The 21669-nt window shown below is 40.0% G+C and overlaps 2 protein-coding genes across 5 annotated transcripts in view; one reads left to right on the top strand and one right to left on the bottom strand.

Moving 5' to 3' along the window:
• The first annotated feature begins 802 nt into the window (after window positions 1-802).
• Window positions 803-21669, top strand: part of tacc1 (transforming, acidic coiled-coil containing protein 1) — a 31175-nt gene continuing 10308 nt past the window's right edge. For 2 of the 3 annotated variants that reach the window (XM_056386113.1, XM_056386104.1), the window contains exons 1-2: window positions 18446-19179; window positions 20744-20853. In XM_056386113.1, coding sequence (XP_056242088.1) covers window positions 19010-19179; window positions 20744-20853 — 280 coding nt within the window. In that variant the 5' untranslated portion in view covers window positions 18446-19009. Of the gene's footprint in view, window positions 927-18445; window positions 19180-20743; window positions 20854-21669 lie in introns of those variants that run through there. The other variant, XM_056386122.1, reaches the window with a different exon arrangement.
• Window positions 7404-13998, bottom strand: aggf1 (angiogenic factor with G patch and FHA domains 1). 2 transcript variants are annotated; one of them, XM_056386134.1, is made up of 16 exons: window positions 13925-13996; window positions 13769-13830; window positions 13344-13537; window positions 12284-12383; window positions 11968-12182; window positions 11561-11692; window positions 11218-11418; window positions 9967-10393; window positions 9703-9811; window positions 9351-9402; window positions 9149-9250; window positions 8893-9058; window positions 8698-8777; window positions 8476-8603; window positions 8294-8393; window positions 7404-8178 (listed from the first exon to the last, which is right to left on the bottom strand). In XM_056386134.1, the coding sequence occupies exons 3-16, from the start codon at window positions 13527-13529 to the stop codon at window positions 7939-7941; spliced, it is 2238 nt and encodes a 745-aa protein (XP_056242109.1). In that variant the 5' UTR covers window positions 13530-13537; window positions 13769-13830; window positions 13925-13996; the 3' UTR covers window positions 7404-7938. The 2 variants fall into 2 exon arrangements, with proteins under 2 accessions (XP_056242109.1, XP_056242117.1); XM_056386142.1 differs by lacking the exon at window positions 9967-10393 and adding an exon at window positions 10959-11028 and having other exon boundaries at window positions 13769-13998.

Here is a 21669-nt window from a genome sequence, read left to right as displayed (position 1 = left end):
AATCACAAAAGTATGAGCGTCAAAATTTAGCCTATAAATCACATATACTGTATATTATATTTGGTAATGAGTACTGATGCATTAATGTGTACATGACTTAATGTTGCAACAGGTAAATGCTGAGGTATTTTTAATTATTTTATATACAGCTGTGTAGTTTGTGAATGTACCCAAGTGGGATCAATACAGGTTTATCTCTAACCTATAATAATACATCATACTTTATTTGTTGATTGTATTTTCTATCATTGATCTGAATATGCCAAGTAACCAGTGGCTAAAGCTATCAAATAAATGTAATGGGGTAAAAAGTATAACAGTGTAATGAAGTACAGGTATAAAGTATCAGAAAATGGAAATACTCAAGTAAGGACAGTGTTTGTGTAAATGTACTTATTTACTTTGCATCACTGAAAGAGAGAAATGCTGTTGGTGTTTGTGATTCAAAAAGATGAAGTTATGTAGATCTCAGCCACTAAAAGTCCATGTTTGTGTGAAGTACAACAATTATGCATTTACACTAAGTAACTGGAAATGCTGGAATTAATTCATGTTTTCATCCATGAGTAAACTCAACAGTATGCTTGCAATTGATAAATACAGCAGTTTAAATGTCTTTACTTGTAACTTACATCAGATAAAGTGTGACTAAACCTTATATAGCACTGAAACTGCTGTGTCTTTAAAACCCACTGTTCTTGGCTCTTTGCCCAGAAAGTTCATTTCCCATTTCCCATCCAGCCACATGGGCTAAGCTCCGTCATGCAGAGAGAACAACTATTTTCACTCAGAGAGCGGCAACTCCAACAGCAGTCTGAACACTGACTCCCTCAAGGACCTCAGTCACTGACCGAAGACTTTTCCATCCACTGTGAAGGACGTCACAGCAGACCGGTCACAGCTTGTCAATTCTCAGAGGAGTCAAGGTATGATTTACACTCTGACACTCAAATTGTGACAGCTGTCTGTCAGTCAGGTGTACCATTATTTATATAATTACTGCTTTGAGTAGACAGACATAATCAGTATGCTTTAGTAAACTGTATTAGTTGTCTAGTATTGATTTCTTTTGACAAAATGTTCAGACTGACTTTTGGACATTGTGTCAGATGACTCATTGAATGTGCTGTGTCTGGTTTAAACATCCTGCTGCCATGCAGGAGCTATTGTCTTTTGCATGAACACAAAGCCTCTTTTCATGAATCTATAATTCCACTCACTAGTTGACACAGCGTTTTGTGGTGGGTGTGATGTTTGGAGGTGTAAAGCAGCTCTGTTCATTAAAGCTGTTGTTGTAAAAACAGTAGGTAAGGCAAGTTGCTGAGAGTTTGAGTTCTTTGCTATAAAGGAAGATTTAGCCAGAATGATTTGAATGAGAAGAACTTTGGCAAGAACAATGAGGATAAGACTGAAAGTCTGAAGGCTTGTTCAAGCTTCAGACTGAGCCAGATATTAACGTTCTCACGGCAGCAGTGACCAGGCTGCATAAACAGGATGCTATAGCCTACACACACTCTCTGGCTGAATGAACAGGCTGGCGCACAGGCACCACCATCAGCACTGTTGACGTAATAAGCAAAGCGATGTTTCTCTAAAAACTGTCCGGTTTGTTGTTGTGGACAACTTGCATGGAGCATGCATCATGTGAGCGATTGTGCTGCTGAGGTTTCTGGATAATTTTCTGGGAAGATGAGGTCACAGGGAGACACACCCAGAGACTTGGGGCCCTGAGCAGGAAAGGCCAAGGGTGGAAGACATTCAACAGTGGCTCTGAATGAGTCACTTGCCGGGAGGAAGCTGTTTTGTTGGAATTTCCATTCAGTTTGGAGGAGAAGAATTTTGGTCTGGATGTGGTATTTAAACAAAGATGTTATTATTTTGAAGCATGATTTTCAAAAATAACATAACATAGTGTTGTCATTCTTCTTTTCATATGTACAAACAAGCAATATAAACAATAATGTCACTTGCAGAATGTTCTCACATACATATAAGAGGAAAACACAGCACCTACAACCCACAACCAGCCTCACGCTCTCAAGATTCATGACATGACACACGTGAGGGGTCATTTCCCTCAAATACACAAACAGAAGTCCTGTGACGACTTTATTTTCACACAAACAATAATTGTGCAAGAGATTTCTTTATCCAAATAGAGTAACCTAATTTCTTTTTTGTTAACATAAAAAAAATATTTTGAAAGAGCCGGCTTCATTAAGTAAAAAACACATTTCCATTGAAATGTGGTTGGAATGAGGATAACTTCCTCTCAGCCAAAAGGATCAAGTTGGATGACCTGTGAACATTTTTGAAGTGTTTAAACCCCCACTTCCTGACCTCTCCTCTCCTCTCCTCACATGGACATTCATATCCAACAAGTGCATTTTTCTGTGCTGGAATCTCTTTTGACTGCTATCCAAGGATCACAATCAGGTTTTAAAATAGTACAATCTTAGGTTTTCAGCCAGAGAGCACTGTTCTGGTTTGTAGAGGCACAGATTTAGCGGTCTAGACGGACGTGGCTGGGAGGGCTGACTGAGCCGGAAGTGAAGTATGTGTGTGTGTGTGTGTGTGTGTATGTGTGGTGGGGGGTGTTGAGTCAACACAGGACTGTTTCTCTGACTTGTGTTGCTTCTGGTCTCATGCCTCTCAATGGAATCACAGGCACAGATTGAGATTGCGAAAACACAGAGTTAGAGATGACGACAGACAGATGAGGTCTGGCTAAAATGAAATGAAAATGTGTTGAGCCTAGCGAGAAAAGGTTGATTTTCTGCCTGTGTCTGGATCAAAGATAGAGGACTCAAGTGTAACTCAATGAAAATTCACAAAACATTATTAATGCCATTTAGAAAAAGTTACCACAGTGGAACCCAGTATCATATTAGTTTTATATCTAGTTAGATCCAGCATGTTAAAGAGAACAAAGGCATCAAAGTTGTGCACAAAACATACTGGGTCCTTACAATCAAAAACATGGTTTTGTGGCAAGCATCATTTGGTATATCTTTTATCCTGATTGTTTTCATACGATAATGTATGTTTCCCTATATATCTGATCTGTACGCCACACTTTTGTAATCTACAGTACTTGTCTGTAGTGCAACATAAAATACTTGGTAGAGCGGACTCCAAAGAGATGTCTCCCATCTGTCTATAGAGCTATTGTCTTCGTTTTGTGGCTGTGACCACCAACATGACCCAATGGCTGTTGATGTGTGCACCATATATTGCACAAGGACTTATTCTGCTACACAGCTGTTTGAATTGCATTGATAAACACATTATCGTCAACAAGTTGTGGTAAGCTCTGAGCAATGCAATATACCAGACTAGCTCTAAAAACACGCAACTCAAAGTCAAGTCTTTTAAATAGTGAAACCATCATGACGTATTTCTGACTGAAGCGTATTTCTGAGGTATATTTTCCAAAATTATAGCCTCCATTGACCAATGCTTGCAGCACAGCCTAGCCCAGCCCTTGACCATAATGGAAAGCCATAGAAATGAATGACGTCCTGCCCATGCAGGGAAACTATGATTGATGATGATGAAGGAGTTGCTCTTACTACTATACTGCATGGTTGCTCTGACACACAGCAGGGAAACTCTACAGTAAACAGACTCTGGTAGTGATCACAATCTGCCAGTTGATGTCAGGCTTCACTCAGTGATAGATCTGGACCAACCAAAGAATTACTTTTCCTCCTCAGATTGTTTCATTTGAAGAATCTGAGAGCCCAGGTTATATTTTTTGGGAAGTTAGGAGACATTCCTAAAAATTAGGGGCATGTCAGTCCCAACTTCAGAACCTATAAATTGATTGAACTGAATTGTATTAAACTGATTAAATTAAATGTTTAATTTAATTAGAAAAATTATTTCAATTCAATTTCAATGAATTGATTTAATATCATATGCCATTTAATTAATTAAATTGACTTAGTTTAACTCAATTTTGTTTATTTAATTCAATACATCTGATTTGTTTGATTAAATTTATATTTTGAATTTGCATAAAACAATTTAATATAATTTCATTTGAATTTTGATTTAATAAAATTCAACTTTTCAGCAATTCAAATTGCTTTTGATGTTCACCATTTTACATGAAAAAAAATTAATAAAAAATAAATATTTTTTTCTTTCTTCCTCTGGTTATCTTGTGATTAAGTTTATCTAGGGAAGGATTGCCATCAGATATTGTGTGTCACGGGTTCCTGCAACAGTAAATACATCCATCTAGGCAGAAAACAGTCAGAAGAGACAAACCAGGAAAAAGTTTGGGGTCCATAAGGAGAAAAGGGGCCCCCGATGGCCCCTCATATTGGCACATTTTGCAATGACAACTATAAAACCTTTTAAACCTCCCATGTATACACTATGCAGTGCACTTTTGCTGCCCCAAAAAGCCCCCTAAGTGGGGCCCCTGATGATGTGTGCTCTAGCTAGCATCTACCCATTACCTGTTTATGAGGCATTCAGGGAACATCTGTAAATCGAAGGTCTGCATGTGAGACATTTGGAGGACATCTGGAAATTGTGTGTGTGATTGCTACTGCATCTAGGGGGTGGACAAAATAACAGGAGTACCTTAAACTTAGCTTAAACAAATAAACAGTATGATAGATATATATATATATAGAACAGCAGAGTTTTAATTGACATCTAGCCTATCTGACATTCTCATCAAGATAGCCCAGTTGCAGGGCCCATCCCTTGCACTGTTTTGTAATGAGGTACAAAGTCTGCAAACAAAGAACTTAAATCAGCTGTCTTTTCTTAAATATCTTAATGTACATAAGCATTTTATTTTAAATAACAGTATGTGATATGACAGCCCTCTAAATGTAAGTTAATTCGTGCATGGAAAATTACAAATTATGAAAAAGAAATACTTCTCTTTCATTAGTAACTTCTGACTCATCTTGACTATCTAGATCGAGAGTGAGGCCTTAAATGTCATCTGAATACCTGGAACATTTGGCTGTAGAGACATTCCTCTATTATCTGCAGATCCGAGATGCTTTCTTCTTCGTCTGATCTTATTTAAAATGCAGCACACAACAATGTTTTTGGACAAAGCTGTGTGGTGAGGGTTATGTATGTCTGGTATGAAAGAGAGTAGGACCTTTTCTTGCTCCTTGACCTTTGACCTGCGTTTAAGTCAAAGCCAAACAGGATGGAAAACAAGGTGTCTTTAAGAGAGTCAGACAATGCAATAGCACGTTTTAGCAAGTGTGCATAAATGTTCTAGTTGCTTACAACTTTCAAAACTCTCATCACCTTTGGCTTCTTTAATTGTGTTTAGTTGAACCAACTTGGTCATATGGTGTTATTTAACCGGCAATCTCCCTGGCTTCACACCAAAATCTTCCAAAAAAATGTATAGCCTACTAAAATACAGATGTGGTGTAGTAACAAAATCTCCTCTTTCGGCTTTCTTAAATGAATATGAAAACTATTTCTTGTCTGTCACATGACACAGATTGTTTCAGCTTCAAACTAAGACTTAAAGAGGACTTGTCACCACTTGCCTGTGACAATACAATCCAAAGATAAACAGTGACCTCAGGAACGGTCACATTTTCTAACTGCAAGAGAAATGAAAATGTACCACCTGCAACATCAACATGCACTTGCACTGCTTATATTGTACAGATTACACAACTTCAATACACTGTTCATTTTCATATTTGGAAAAATGCACTTCAACATGCCCTGTAAAACATAAGAGATTTAGTTACTGGTATATTATTTTTTTTATCACGCAACAGGCAATTCATAGAACTCAAATCAGCTGATTTTGTCCTAAAACACTAACAGTCACTTCACATTTTGCACAACTTCTGGAAAAAAAATTACATTATGAATGCACTTGAAAGAACAGTGGCCCAGTGTTCCTCTGAATGCTCTCGCAGTGTCAGGAACTGGTCAAGCCAGATCTCTCAAAAGCCCAGGGCCACATCCTCATACAAGAATGAATTCACACTTTATCTCATGACTCACAACATCTTTTTATGGCTGAGACTTTCTACCCGATACAACCATTGCACAGCGGAAACAAGCTGATAGCTTCCATTTCATTACACTCCAGTATCAGCTGTTGAGTGTTTGACAGTAGGTTGAGGGAGGAGACTTGAGAAGGGAGGGACAAGAGGATCTACCTGTCGAGAGGAAGAAATCTGACAGCAGAGAACCACTGCTACCCACTCAACAGTCTGAGGGGAGTATGGCAACTTGCTGAGGGAAATACACGCCCGTACCAGTGACGGTGTCTATCCATCGACTGGAGAGATTGAAGATCAAAATGGGTGGCACTATAAGTCAGAAGAGCGGCAGCAGGCGAGCCAGCTCAAGGAGTCACACCAACAGTATCATGTGAGTCAATCCAATCACCTGTTTGATTCAGGTGTTACAGTGCATTACAGAAAACCTACTGTTGTTTGGTCTTTAAATTGTTGACTTAACACTTATGTTTCCTCAGCTTAACTACTAACACAAGGCTTTTTAACTTTCCCACATTTCAGGTCAATATTACTGAAGTTGTACAGTTATATTAATGCATGAAACTAACTATAACGTAAACCACAATAATGGACTTGTGGCTACACTATACATTCTTTTTCTGTTTAGCGTGAGACTGGCCTCTGTTTAAGTGTACACTGGCACACACGTGCAAATATTCACACACCCTCAAAATGAATCCACAGATAGGACTGCAAACAGATGGACTTTAAAATATCTTAGCTCACTGGCTTCACACAAGTGTTTGTATCTGTGTGTCTGTGGGCTTTTGAGCAAACACACCAATGACAATAAAAAAGGATCTGATCTTACATAAGGAGCAGTGAATAAAACAGAACCAAAATGTTGAGTATATTCAAAATTCGATGTGACAGGATTAAAAAAAAAAAAAAAAAAGGGAGGGGGGGGGCAGGGACAGTGTTACACCCAACCGTTGTGACTGGTTTGACATGATCAGTTCACAGGGTTGTCTTAACTGATCTGTAGTTGTCTCATCACAGTATGATCTCATTGTGAGAAATATAGCTTCACTGTGTCAATATTTGCTTGAGGCGATCCATGTCCTTTTTGTTCTGGGAGGCACAGTGGCAGATGTTCCCTCTGTAGGTTGGACTACAGACGCATTGACTGTGAAACACTCAGTTTAATCTTTCAGTAACTACTACTCCTAGTGTTGTAGATAGTAAACAGCCCACATTATCCACTCATTATTCAGTTATTCAGTGTTAAAATCATGGTGATGTGATACTTGTGCTCATCCGTGTTAATTTTGTCAACAAAAACTAGGATAAAAAAATATTTGTTGAAGAACTATTTTTCACAATGAAAACTAAGACTGAAACTAAATAAGTTACGTTTGAAAACAAGAACTCTGATGAAATGTATTTCAGGATTTATTAACAGCTAAATGATGATGAAAGACAGACGAATGGACATGTTCCAACAACCTGTTTGCATCTGTGGATTCACACACTGTAGCTCCTGATTAACTGCTGCCACCTGTGACCATGGTAACTGTACACAAAGATAGCAACAGCAGTAGCCTAAAAAAATCATAGATGACATAAAAAATGAAAAATGTACAACATAAATGAGACTGAGGCACTGATGAAAACCAGACTAAAAAGTATTTAGTTTTTGTTGACTAAAACTACACTAGAAGTCAATCAACAAAAATAAAATGAATAAAAAATAAAATAAAAACAGCATCAAAAGACTAAATCATTCGGTTGCCAAGATTAACACTGTGGTCAGATTCTGCTCTCCGCAGAACAAAGTGTTACTCAGAGAAAATCAGTTTAGATTCAATTTGCTGGGATCTTCAGCCAACACACCTGGGTACAAACTGAGTAACAATAACACTCAGCTCTTAATATCCACAATAAATATATGCATCTGCACTAATCCCTAACTTTGGCTGTCAGTTTGTGTGTTTGTGGTCTCAGTCTCTTCTGCTCTGACCCAAGCTTTGGGTGACTTGTTCTGTGTTTTGTGTGCCAGCCTGTCAGGCTGGCATGAATCCACAAATCTCTCTCGGGCTTTCTCCCAGTTCTTCTGAGACTTTGATCTAGTTATGGAGACACTGTCTAGAGACATGGCAGCACCGGCCCCCAAACCCGACTGGGACTTTCTGATTTTCAGTTCAATCTGTGGGGAAAAGAATGAGAAAGAAAGAAAATCGAATCATATTATTGCTTCAGAGTACATCTACATATAAACACATGTGCCAATAAGACATCCCCAGCTTATAAAGCGGCCTTACCGGGTCCTTCATTCCAGTTCCCTCTTTGCCCAGTCCCTCTCCTTTCTTCCAGCCCATCTTTTCTAACATCTTCCGTCCTTTATTGACTTCACTGATCTCCCTTTGTGAGGAAAAACATAATATATGATTAAAACTTGCGTCCATCATTTCCATCCATTAGCAACAGTCAAGACAAGACTTACTCATGAACAGAAGCGGGTGCATCATCTCGTTGGAAAACCCCTTGACTGCCCACCGTCTGTCGTCGAGACTCTGCTCGGTCCTTGTATTTTGGGTTCCTCAGGGCTTTGGCCTCCTCATACTCAGTGCTCTGTTTACAGAAAAACACAGAGGTGACTGACTGCATAGAGAGAAGAAGAGGGTTTAAACTAAAACCGTCTGCTGCTAGTCCTGATGACACTCACCTGCAGGCCATATTTGGCCTTCATCTGCTTCAGCTCCTTCTGTCTTAGTGCTTCTTTATCCTCTTTGGTGAGAACAGGGCCTTTGGGGGAAAAAACTGAGAGTAAAGCCAAGTATATCACTGCTGTTTCATGAACCTATACCAAAAGCATTGTCCTTGTTTTTCTGTGGATGGGTCTCCTCTTCAGGTTGCTCACCTGTCTTCTCCTCTCTCCTGTGCTTGCTGAGATGAGCCATCACCTGTCCAGGCTCACATCCATCACAGGTATCAGTGCCTGAGTGGATGTGGAAAGAGAGCACAGTCTCTCCCATCTTCACCTCATCACCGTGCATCAGTGCATGTGGCTCACATTTAGCTTTGGGCTGCAGAGGAAATATTCATTGATAAAGTGATTGCTCGCTTGATGTTTTCCTGTTTTATTTAGAGGCAGCAAACCAAGACAAAATGCTGACCTGTAAGATTCGGTTGCCATTGATGACTGTTCCGTTCTGGCTTCCCTGGTCCACCAACATGTAGCTCTGCTGCTCCTGGTCAAAGTACACCTGTGCATGGAACTGGAGCCAACCAGTTTACAGTTAGACACATCACATAACCCTGCATTACACAAATAAATTATTTAGATTCCTGGAGAAATATAAAAGTGAAAAGGGTTACCTTGCTGACTCCCATCTCTGGTATTCGGATTGCATGATCCATATCTTTCTCTCTGCAACAAGATAGCATGTTAGAATCAAGCTTTCTGAGCCATTATGACATACAGGAAGACCAATTACTTATATTTTCACTAAGTGCAAGTACTACTTGTCATGCTCCCAAAAAAGGTGTATTTTGTAATTCTTAAAGCCACATACAGAGGCATGACAGCTCAGTACTGCAGCCTTGGCACAAACAATTCCCCATACTTAAACTAAATGCACACATTTTTAAGTCCTTGGTATGAAAGTTTCAAACTTCTGCTGCGATGGAGCTCAAGTTGCTGCATGACAACAGAGAAAATTACACCAACCTGCCAATGGTGGCTGGAGAGTCGGCTGTGATGATGAACAGAGTGCCCACCTGCAGCACTGGAGACCTGACCACTGTCACTCTTACACAGGGCGGCCAAATGTCTTTGGCTGCAAGAAAAGTACACCAAAGTCATCAAGACATGTCACAATGGCCTCAGAGAGAGTGCTGGGAACTAATGAAAGAATAAATCACTACCAGCTAAAACAATTTCCCAAAGAGCAAACAGTGGGCATGTGTGTCGAGGCCAGGCGCTTCCTCTCACCTTCCTGACTCTGAGTGTCCATCTCTGATTCTGATTCTGGGCTTTCCTTGGAGGGGGAGCCAGAAGATGATGAGAATGAAGGAGTAGACTCCCACTCCTCTTTCTCTGACTCTGTGATCTCACCCTCTTCCGGTTCACTGTTCCCCTCTGAGTCATGACTCCGAGCTGGGCTTTTTTTCTTCTTCCGCTTTGCAGATTTTGATTTTTTCCTTTTCTTCTTTGATCTTCCCTTATCATCATGGTGTGAACCGTTTTTCTGCTTCTTCCTCTTTGATGAAGATTTGTCCTTCTCCTCGCGACGTGGAGCCGAATCTGCACTACGAGACCTTCGCTTGAGTTTTTGTGATTCTGTGGTCCTCTTAGATGTTTGTAGTTCAACCCACTCAATTTCTTCTTCTTCCAACTTAATATCATCAGATATGTGTTCCTGCCATCAGACAGACAATGGTGTGATTAACACCTCCTGTGAAGTTCACTGACAGCAGGCCGGCTGGCTTTGTATTGCAGATCCCGCATAGTGTTCTTATACATGGTCTCAGTCTTCAAAGACAATTCACCAAGTTACTTCCTCAGTTGTCCAGATAGTAGTTTATACCCACATTTATGCACAATGTCACTAAATCCTTGAGTCATTCAAGGTTTATGGCACAGTACAGAGCAACTATTGATCACTTTAAACATGTAAACAGTTATTAGATTACACTAAAAGGTGTTTGAAACATCCTACAGAATATTATTGAATATTTTATGATTAAATTCCAGGATTTGACTTTTGTAGTTTTGTAGAGTGTAAGAGGTCACATCACGTTTAAATACTAATAAAGGTGTAGCTTGTATGGATGTCAGGAGCTGCTGCCTTTACTTAAACTGCCTAAGTGATTTATTTTGTTAATGGAATCTGTAAAAGGCCCTTCGTGATGGCAAAGGCTATTCAGGTTAAAAATAACTACAAACATTTCCAAATGCTTTGCATGTTGGTATGAAGAGTGTACCTCTGTGGGAAGCAGTATTCCAGTATGAGGAAATCTTCATTTTAGCCAATGAGCTAGTCACCTCTTGCACCTAGATCAGAGGAATAGTCTTTTAGGGAACTAGTCTCAAATGAATACAAAAAGCAGGTGTTTGAAGACTGAGACCAACAAAGTCAAGAGGATTTTTAAGGTGAACTACAAAGTCAAAAGCCAGCTGTCAGCCACAAAGAACAAAATGACTCCACGTCATACATCAATAAAAGTTGTAGTTGTTACATACCTTATCATCCTGGTGTGACGTTTTCTTGGCCCCTTTCTTGAACTTCCTGCCTTTCTTTTCAGCAGTGGTTTTGTCTGAGCAGGACTCTGCACCAGTCTGTGCAGCAGGCACCTCAATCCTGGAATGAAACTGGTATCGTCCGCTCTCTGCATCGTAGTAGTAGTAAATGCCGGTGTTGGCATCATAGTACAATTGACTGGCCTGAGGAAGAGAAAATAACATGCATAAGATCAAATGACTAGTACATAATGCTTGTCAAAAAAAAACCTAAATTGATGCTGAAATTAACTCAAAGTTAAAAGAAAGAAATTAATCAAAGTTTAAAGTAAAAGTGCTGACGAACCGAGTCGTAGTAGAAGCCTGTGCTGTGATCATAGTACATCCCAGTAGTCTCATCAAAGACAAACCCAGTCTGTGTCATAGCCTCCTCAGCAGTGGCCCTCAACATATCTGCAATGGATCCTGCATCACCCTCCTGGAAGAGACAACATCATATATTTATCTCATATTGTGAACTGAAATGTATAAACTCAATTTATACACAACCACAGCAGCATGACCTTATTTCAGTATTTGGGGATACTGTTGAAAAAAATAGCCAATTGATCAATGACTTGAACCATCAATACTTGTTCTGATTTTTTTTGAGCCATTCATATAGTAAAAACACCAAATATTTGCACTTGCACTTCTGCTTTTAGTAACTTTTTAAGAAAGCTAACAAATAATTAACTTTTTAATAAAGCTGACCTCTGTTGTGGCTTTAACACTGCTGTCAGGTTGACCTGACTCATCAGCAGCTGCTGCTTCGTTTGGTGTTGAAATCTCTGCAGCCTCGCTGCCAGCAGCTCCATCCACTGCTGCTGCTGCTGCTGCTGCTGCTGCTGCTGCTGCGTTCGGACCTTCTTGAGTGTCTGCTGCCTCAGAGTTTTGACAGTAGCTTCCGTAGTAGTAGTTGTAATAATCTGGAAGGGAATATCCAAAAATTTTCAACAATTTTTTTTCACTTTCTGACAAACTGATATGGTCATCCAGTGTAATTAATGTGCAATTGAACGTAACACACCAGTTTCTGTCCATACGTATTCTTCAGTCTGAGTTTCACTGTTGACTCTGTCTTTATCTTTCTTCTTCCGCTCATGAATCTCTGCACTCAGCTGATCAACCTGAAACAATATATTTCAGATTTATTCAACTGGCAGACACTCCTGAAACACCAACCACAACAACATGATTTAACAGGCGGATTTATTTCAGGGTTTTCTGGGTGTGAATCACCACGCCTATGAAAAAAGACCACTCCACTTTACACATTATATAAAATGTATAGACTTTTTTTTAATTCAAAAATTAACCATTAGAGAAAAGGCAGCAAATGCCACAGATGTTATATGGTTATTAGGTTATTAGGCTGTGATCTGCTAAATGTCTTAGGATCTGGGTGGCTTACCACCTCCACTAATCAGTTCCTTGGGGGAAACCTGTATTTGACAGGGGTGTAATGGAATATCAAGCATCATGGGATCAAACCTTTCCCTGTGGGTTAATAAAGCTACATCATATATCATCTGGGTGACATTTCGGTTTTCAATTATTCAATCAGAGCTGTAACAATCATTTGATGATTAATTAGTCAACTGACAGAAAATCTCAACTATAATGATAATCGATCGACTGTTTGTTGTTTTTTGAAGCAAAAATCCCCCAAAAATGATCTGAATGATATAACTTCTTAAATGTGTGAATTTGCTGCAGTAAATTTCAATGTTTTGAAGACATTTGTTATCTTGAATTCCCGGATATTGTGACAGTATTTTCTTTTTTTCTTTACGGGTTTGTGATGTTTTATTGACCAAATAATTAATCATATAATTTTAAAAAATCACTTGTCAAAAAAAACAAATTTAGAATAGTTAAACTTTAAAACTTTAAATAGTTTGGACAGAGTTTTGACAGATCCATTCAGACTAATGTTTAGCGACCAAAACAAGGCTTTACCGGATAAATTAAAACCTTTACGCGTTGACAGACAGACAAAATAAATATCCTCTCAGCTAAACAACCACACTGTAGAGGACAGCTCTGAACAAGCTGAACTGAAGTGTGTGGACTGGACATGGACTGACCTGTTTCCTCAGGTCTTCATTGTAGCTCTCCGTGCTCCTCTGCAGTCTTTCAGACTGGTTCAGCTGCTTCTGTAACTTCGCCAGCTCGGCTCTGCACTCTTTGAGCTCCTGCTTCAGGGAGTCTGCTTTCAGACGTAGCTCAGCTACTTCAGACGTAGCTTCCCTGTCTCTATCTTCGGTCTCCATCAGTTCAACTGAAGATGTTGATATTAAAGTGTGTAAGTCATTCACGGAGTCATAGAGATAATAACGACTGCCAGCTCATCGGTCTGCTAACGTTAACTACTGGACGCAGTACACCAGATACACGGGTTATCACGCAGACACTGAAATATGAAATACCAATTAAAACTCTACAGCTACAGGAGCACACTGAAATGTTTAGTAATAGTGGCTGGGCTGCTGCATTACACTGCTCTCCTTACCGCTTCTTTCGTTTTCTCCTCTTTGGCAGTATGTTTTCTGTCAGCACGGCACATGAACCAACCTGAAAGTTGAAAATAAACATCTTGTAACCAGCCTGCATTTCCGACACAGTCGAGAACATGTTTTGAAGAGAATTAGACAGTTAGAGTTATAACCGTGGAAATGTTTACAGTCCACCGTGTTCACGACCGCCATTTACTACAAGCTACGAGTTAACACGACACAGCGGAAGTACTTCTTCTTCGGGTGTGACTTCCTTTCCCTCTGTCAATCCGCCACATCACGAATAACTTTACCGCCACCTAACGGCGATCCACATTCATGGTTTTTAATAATGACAATAAACCAGACACTCTGCTTTCATCTTTTACATTTTTTTCCACTGACTATTTTTTAAAATAGCACGACATTGATTTATGTTTTTGATGGTATAAGTTTTCACTATGGAGGCCGGCAAGCAACATAAAAAACTAAACTGTACTGTCTACTCTCATTTTTGACACTCTCCCACTACTTTATATTTGTAGGTAAATATTTGCATATGGTGCAACACTGAGCATTTTGAAAAATTATAAATGAAGTTGTGTATTAGCTGAGTTTTACCGTAGAAAAATAGTGGAAGTGAATCGAAGTGAATCATTTGATAATCCATAGATTGTGAATGTCATCACAATGGATTCATGTGCAGTATGTCAGTGGGCAGTAGTGTGGGTTATGAGTAAGGTCTGACTTATATAAATATGAATGGGCCTGCACACCTTAATGTTTTACACCATGCAATAGTGAACATGATGAATATGATTGGGATTTGTATAATAGATATCATATCTTTATTTTAGGTTTGCATATGAACATTGGTAATTGAGTATTTTAACTTCTGATGTTATCAGAATATGTAAACAGAATTTTGTGCAATTGTTATTTCTTATCAAGGCACACAGTCCAGGTGTTATTATCCTCGTTGACCACTAGATGTCAATGCAACATACTGATTCTGCCATCTGACAGCTCAGAGTAGAACTAGGAGGAACACTATTGCCTCTCCAGTACTATTGAGACTGGAGAAGTGTTTACACTCATTTCTGGGCGGATGTGATCATAACTCATAACATAACAGTTTGTGCTAGCTGATAGCAGTTTTTTTCTGCTGGCTGAGGAATGTTTGTTTCAAGTTGTTCAGATTTTGTTATTTCCAGCTGTCCATATTTGCTTTTTGGGAACTGACATGTTCCCTCATTGTTTTAATAAGGCAGGGATGAGGGCTACTACAGTACAGCTACAACATAGGCAAGTTTTTGCTCATACTGTCTCTGTCAATGACCCTTGCTCCACTTGTGCTTTGCTGTTCTTCAAACACATCACTACCCTACTGGTCACATTTTGACTCACTTCCTCCTCCTCTTCTGTCTTTTACCTCTCCCCAATTATTTTTACATTCATTCATTTCCAGGAACCTCTGCTGCATTCAGATAGCTTGCTGACACTTGCCAAGATCAGGCCATCTCTCTGTGTCTCTGCGCTTATTTCAGGCTCCAGAGGAAGGGCTGTTATGTAATACTGTGGCTCGACTATTGTCCTCTAAAATTAAAACACATGGTCTATTTATGGCAAGAGTGTATTATACAGTATTATACTGTAGACACAGTGTAAATATACAATTTGAGTATGAGCACATTTTATCCTTGCACTCTGTCAGTACAGTCCACTTGAGCTGTGAAGTTACAGAACAGCCTTGTGGGAAATACATGTATATTGTTACTGGGTGTTAAGACACACAATCATTCTAAGACTTTACATAAATGTGTCATTAGTCACATTAGAGACAGACACAATTTGAATTGCTGAGAAAAACTCCACAATAAGTCAGGGAAGCCAGATTGTTTTTCCTTCTAGTTTTAGGGACTTTCTCAAAGATTCCTTTCAGGTTCCTCCCACTGTGTTTGAAATCCGAGTTCTTTTGAGTTGTGTTTGGATTTTGGTGGAGTGTCAGACTTCTTGGCAGGAGCCCTGGTATAGCTGTGGTGGTGGTGGTGGTAGAGCAGCCTTTAAGAATGGGTCGGTCTTTTATCTGGAGACACACACAGCCGCCTCACGATACCTACTGATGTTTATTGATGCCATATTTAGACTAGAAAAGCACCAGTCGTCTGTGAGTACGACCAGCAGTTTGGGAAAAAGAAAAGAAAAAAACATTGGCATTTAGTTCAGCATTTTGAGCAACAAGTTGTTATGATTTCATGTTAGTGATGGTAATAGGAATGCTTTCTTATGCAACCTACCAATCCTTGGCTTTTTCACTGGCCCTTCATCAGTGGTGCAGAGAGTCATTTGTAGTAAACAGCGAGACCATGGTAACAAAGTCTTTTATGCTTTTTCAGCTTTCAGATTGAAACTTATTCTTAAAAAATGTAGGAATGATGTAGAAAAAACACCACTATCACACCTTCCTTCTAAAGTTTCTCATCTGCTTCAGCTTTATCTGTTGATCACATATGACCTTACTGTTGTTTCAAGAATAATTGATCAGTATTACCACTCATAACACATCGGAAGACAGTACCCTTTTGTTCTATTAAGCCTGAGCTACTGAGGGTCTCCGGTGTGGCTCAGTAACTTCAAAAACAGGAAAGCCTGGTGCTTTTGTGATCAAACATTTTACAGACAAGAAAGAGATACTAACTCCTCAGAATAAAAGCACAGGTTGATCATCATGCTTCAGTGATAATCTCTTCCTTAACTACTACCTTCACATGATCAATGCATGCTAGGATCCCTATCTCCCTCTACCCAGCCCCACGAGCTCCAGCAGACCCAGACAGTAAATAAGTGGGCAGAGAACAAACTCCACCCTTTCTGGTCAAATGTGGAAACTCTGAGGCCGACTGAGGCACGTGTGTCTCTGCTCCTGGATGGGAATTTGGGAGGAGTTTAGCTGCTGTGTGGCCAAATTAAACCTTTGAGTTTCTGGCACTGGAGCTGCACAGAGGATGGTATTTGTTGATATCCAGTGTACTATTCATGTCTCTTAAATCCATGTAAGTTGATTTCAACTTGTAAATGGTTTTTCAGTCTTTTTCAATGGGGTTTGTCTGTGTCATAATATATGAGACTGTTCACTTTGACATAATAAACATTTTTTATGTTTAATCACTGGTCTTGCCTGCAAATTAAAGATTGGATTCACCTTTTTTCCGATCTATCCCAATGAAATATTCACTTGTCCAGTGACAGAGTTATCAGGCATTCAGTGTAATCATCCTTTCAATACTGGCCTTTAAGAAAATCCACGGTATATTCCTGTCGATAATGGCTACTGATATTGATATATTTAGGTTTAGAAAAATACAACAACATTCCTAATTAACATAAAGACATTGCATACATAGATTTTTTTTTTAACATTAGATTACATTAGATTTACAGAGTGGGACATTTCACTGTGTTAAAATCAACTTTTTGCTCTCCAGTAGACAAAATATGTAATGCAGACACTTTCTCTAAATTACCTCTAACTTTCTATAACGCAATTTCTTGTTACTTGTGAGCTGACATTTACACCAGGATAGAAATACCTGCAATAACCTCATATCAGTTTTAGAGTGAAATTCCCTCTTTTTGTTTCCCCTCATTGTGTGTCCTCGCTAAGCTGCAGAGTAGGCACAGTAACAAGAAGAGGTAATTTTGTACTAATAAGAGTGTAACCTTTTAAGTGGCCCATTGACTAACTGCAGCCGCTGAAGCGTCATGTTTGCTTTGGTTAATCTTTGGGATGTATTTTGGCCCAGTGGACTATGGATCTTTTACAGTGGAACAGCATTAACAGGGGATATCCTTACAGCCAGCATGGACAGGAAGAGTGATTATTGTGATCAATATCTTTATCGGTGTACACATGGGTATGTGAGTTTTACTTTAAGATAGACTTGAAAAAAAGAATTGATTTTTTTCTGTAGGAATGGAAGCTGTGTCCTCTTTGAAGCTCTCGTATGTGTTTCATTTTGGCTTTGGAAACTCACACATTAAATAGGTGGTTGGTAGATTTACTTTACAGCTGATAACTGCTGCTATTTGGCATTTACTCAAATACAAACCACCTTTAAAGCAGTGTGTCTGGTTGTGATTATGCTGCTTCTCTTTTTCTATTATGTGTTTTTTCCTTTGTATGACAAGTGTCCCTTGGTTTACACAGAGAGTCTTCCTGTTGACACTACTGGGTGGCTTTGGCTTTTTTTTTGGCAGCATTAGTTTGTCATGCTGCTGAGGTTGTTTCAGACACACCTCATGAGTGATGTCATGCCCTCTTTCCCTACAATGTACTCAATGACATTCACAACGTACCTGTGACAGAAGGTTTTTTACCAGCCATTACTGAGTGCATTAAAGAGCATGGTTGCCTGTTAGTTCAGTGGTCTAAACTGCTACCTCAGACATATTGAATCCAGGCAGGTAGATAACCTGAGGCTATACCAACAGAACCGGTTCCCCTGGTCATGCATGCCTGCCACTGGATATCACACTTAACTGTTGAACAGCCTGGGGGAGCAAAGAAGGCTTTAAGATCCAGCCCCACATTCCTAACCTCTCTCTGGGCTATAAAATGTGGAGCCCCAACAGTTCAGCTCCTCCTCCTCCTCCTCCTCCTCCTCCCTCTGTGTTTGTTTTCTGACTCCCTCATTCTGCTTCAGAGTGGAAGAGCAGCCTGACAGGGAAGTACCATTCTCCAACCACAGGGGAACCCGTTTAGCTGAGCATAGAAAAGCTGCATTCAAGCTTCCTGCCTACCCCCCCTCTGCTTTTTCTGTCAGTGGACTGGCCTGATGTGGAAGGGAGAGGTTGGAGGGGGTTCAGAAGAGGAGAGAGTGAGAACAGCATTTTGGAAACCAGCTGATCAGAGCTGGGGTATTCTGCCACATAGGTAGAGGGAAGAGGGATCGTGACTAGAAAAAAGAGAAGACGAAGAAGAAGAAGAAGAAGAAGAAGAAGAAGAAGAAGAAGTCTTTGTGATTTTTAAGACTGAGAAAATACAAATAGAAGAGCGGGAAAGAAATGTCTCCCTCCTTTCATGAGAGGCTGGGAACTCATGTGAAGAGAGAAGCCCTGTGGAAAGATGTGAGAGCTGTTGGCAGGGTGGAAATCTGAGGAAGAAACACACAGAAAAGGATCAGTCCAGCGCTGGAAAACAGCCCTTGCTGTCTGTGATTCAACTGAGGGGTTGAGGAACCCCAGTGGAAAGAGAAGTGATGTCTTGGCTGTCACCTGTGTCATGGGCCAAATGGACGTGGACGGCAGTGCGAGGGGGAGAGGGAGAAGAGGAGGATGAAGAGGGGCAGGAGGCCAGCGAGGAGAGGGAGCAACGTGGAGAGAGACGGGAGGAAGAGGAGGAGGAGGAGGAGAGATCTCAAGGCTGCAGGCAAGTGTTGTGCTGGAGCCCGGAGACTACTGACACTGTGATTCACACTGTCTGGACTGAAGGAGAGGGCATTTTTACATATGTGTGCGTGATTGTGTGCATGAATGTGTGTGTGTGTGCATGTGTGTGTGTGTGTGTCTTTACATGTCTACCTGTCAGGCTGAGGAATCTCTATGAAGGTTCGATGAAATGGACAGAGGAGGAGAAGAGAGAATGGACATTTAGTTGTTTACATGCAGAAATGTGTTATGTTGTCATGCAGCACTGACACAATTTCTGGAGTGGCTCTGGTTCAGATTGTGACAGTGTCTGAACACAATGTTTTTTCTCAGCCCCACCAGTATGTCCTCATTTCTGTGGCTTTTACAGAAAGCACACATTCCGGCACTGCAGTCAGGTGCAGTTTAGTTTAGTGATGTAATTACTGCAAACACACAAAGACGACACATGCTCCAGGCGTTTGTGTCTTTGATAAGATTGTCATCTTGTTCATTGTTCTCAGTAGACACCAAGATTCACAGCTACTTTAACATTTTATTGACCAGATACTTTATCAAATATACCCTGGAGTTTTAAGTCATTAAATGCCAGAATCCATGTTTGTTTATTTTTTCACTAACTCAGCAGATCAGTAATTATTTCCACAGAGTAACGTTAATATCTGCTAACGTGTGATGTAGCTTCCTGAAGTGATCAGATCAAATCGAATGCCGTCACACATGCAATGCTGAAATCACAAGTTGGTGTGGAAAAGCAACCATGTACTATATATTTCAAATTGTATTCAGGTGCAGTGCTGCCATCTTTATTTAAAATGAATATAGCATTAATTGTTTTGTTAGTTACAGTCTTATAATTCAGGATGTACTGTGTAACAGGAAATAGTAAACTGCCCTATACTTCCTCTTCCTCTATATGTCTGTTACGTTATCTATATTTTACCCTTTTCCCATCGCTGGCATGAATCAGATAGTACTGGTACAATGTTATTTGCACATGGCACATAAAACTAAAGATATTAGATTGTGTTTATGATCACATTCAGTCCATTTCACGTTTAAATGCAAAACATATTGACAATGTTATGGTATGATCCCTTATATCAGTGTTACCCAGACTGGGAGATTGGCAGACAGACAGATTTGCTTTTTAGGATCCCAAACCATGTTGTCATGAATCCTATGGAATCAAAAAATATCACTGTATGATTCAGTTGGTTTGTGATGGAATAGAAATAAAGAAGTACATTTGTCCTTAAACTTGCACATATTTCACATTTTAATGCATTTAAAGCAGAGGCCTGTTGTAGTTCATAATTCACTATTCACATAATTCACCTAATTGCCTTAGGCTTCATTAGTTTCTATATCACCCGATCTGACTATTTGGAATATGATCACTACTCAGTTATGTAAGGATTTTTCTGTTCTCCTCTCTCAGCTTTGAAATGTTTGGAAAGTTCATGCTCCTTCTCTCTCTCTCTCTCTCTCTCTCTCTCTCTCTCTCTCTCTCTCTCTCTCTCTCTCTCTCTCTCTCTGTCTGTGTCTCTATCTGACTACCACAGCTCTGACTCAGAGGGTCATTTTGACACTCCTGAAGCAGCAACTCCTGTCCGCGCCCCGCCGCCCATCCCAGGAGCGCTGGAGAACAACAACACTGATGCAGACAAAACAGGTGAGACCACTGCTGAACAAATAACAAGCAGACGGAAAAAAACAAGGGAGACAGTCGACATAAGTCGTCCCAGACGTAAACATGCTACAGTAAGACCTCTGGGAAACTGAAGGTTCTGATTAACATTACAAATACTGAACAGAACAGAAGAAATGCCTTTTCAAGTACATAGCACATATAGCCTAACAGACAGTGTCCCTCCTTGAAGTTGCCATGGAAACAAGTCTTTTGATGTTGCACACATGCACAGACATCACATGTCTGCATGTGAAAACTAATTTTTAATATAATCATTTTTTCAATAGCACATGTGGGCATTTATGAATTCCACTACTGTGTCTGAACTGTGTGCATGGCGTATCAAGTTCACCATGCCAGAGTAATTGGATACATATGCAGTCTGTTGTCTCAGGAATGTACCCACCTACTGCTGTTCAGCTTTAAATAATAATTTACCTGCCTTTTTTTGACTGGGCGTACCGTGTCAGATTTCCTGTGTATTAAATGCCATCAAATGCACAATGCAATGTTTTATTACATGTGCATAATACTCAAGCACTCCTGCATGCTTGGTATGTAAGCTGGTATGTACACTGAGTTGGGATTCTGGGTTTGATGGTGGCGGAAGAACTGTCATTGTCATTTGAATACTAAGAGGAGGAGTCTGTAGCAGAGTGTGGGAATGGCCTTTGCTCTGGAATTCAACAGGTTCAACAAAAGCTCCGGTTCGCCCTGTTTTGTATTGGTCACTGATAGAGGTCACAGTGACGGGAGTGACTGCACAAAGCTTGTTATCAGGCAGAAACCATCATGCAG

The sequence above is a fragment of the Seriola aureovittata genome, chromosome 2 (assembly GCF_021018895.1).
Source record: "Seriola aureovittata isolate HTS-2021-v1 ecotype China chromosome 2, ASM2101889v1, whole genome shotgun sequence".
NCBI classification, from domain to species: Eukaryota; Metazoa; Chordata; class Actinopteri; order Carangiformes; family Carangidae; genus Seriola; species Seriola aureovittata.
This window is presented reverse-complemented; position numbering and strand designations above follow the sequence as displayed.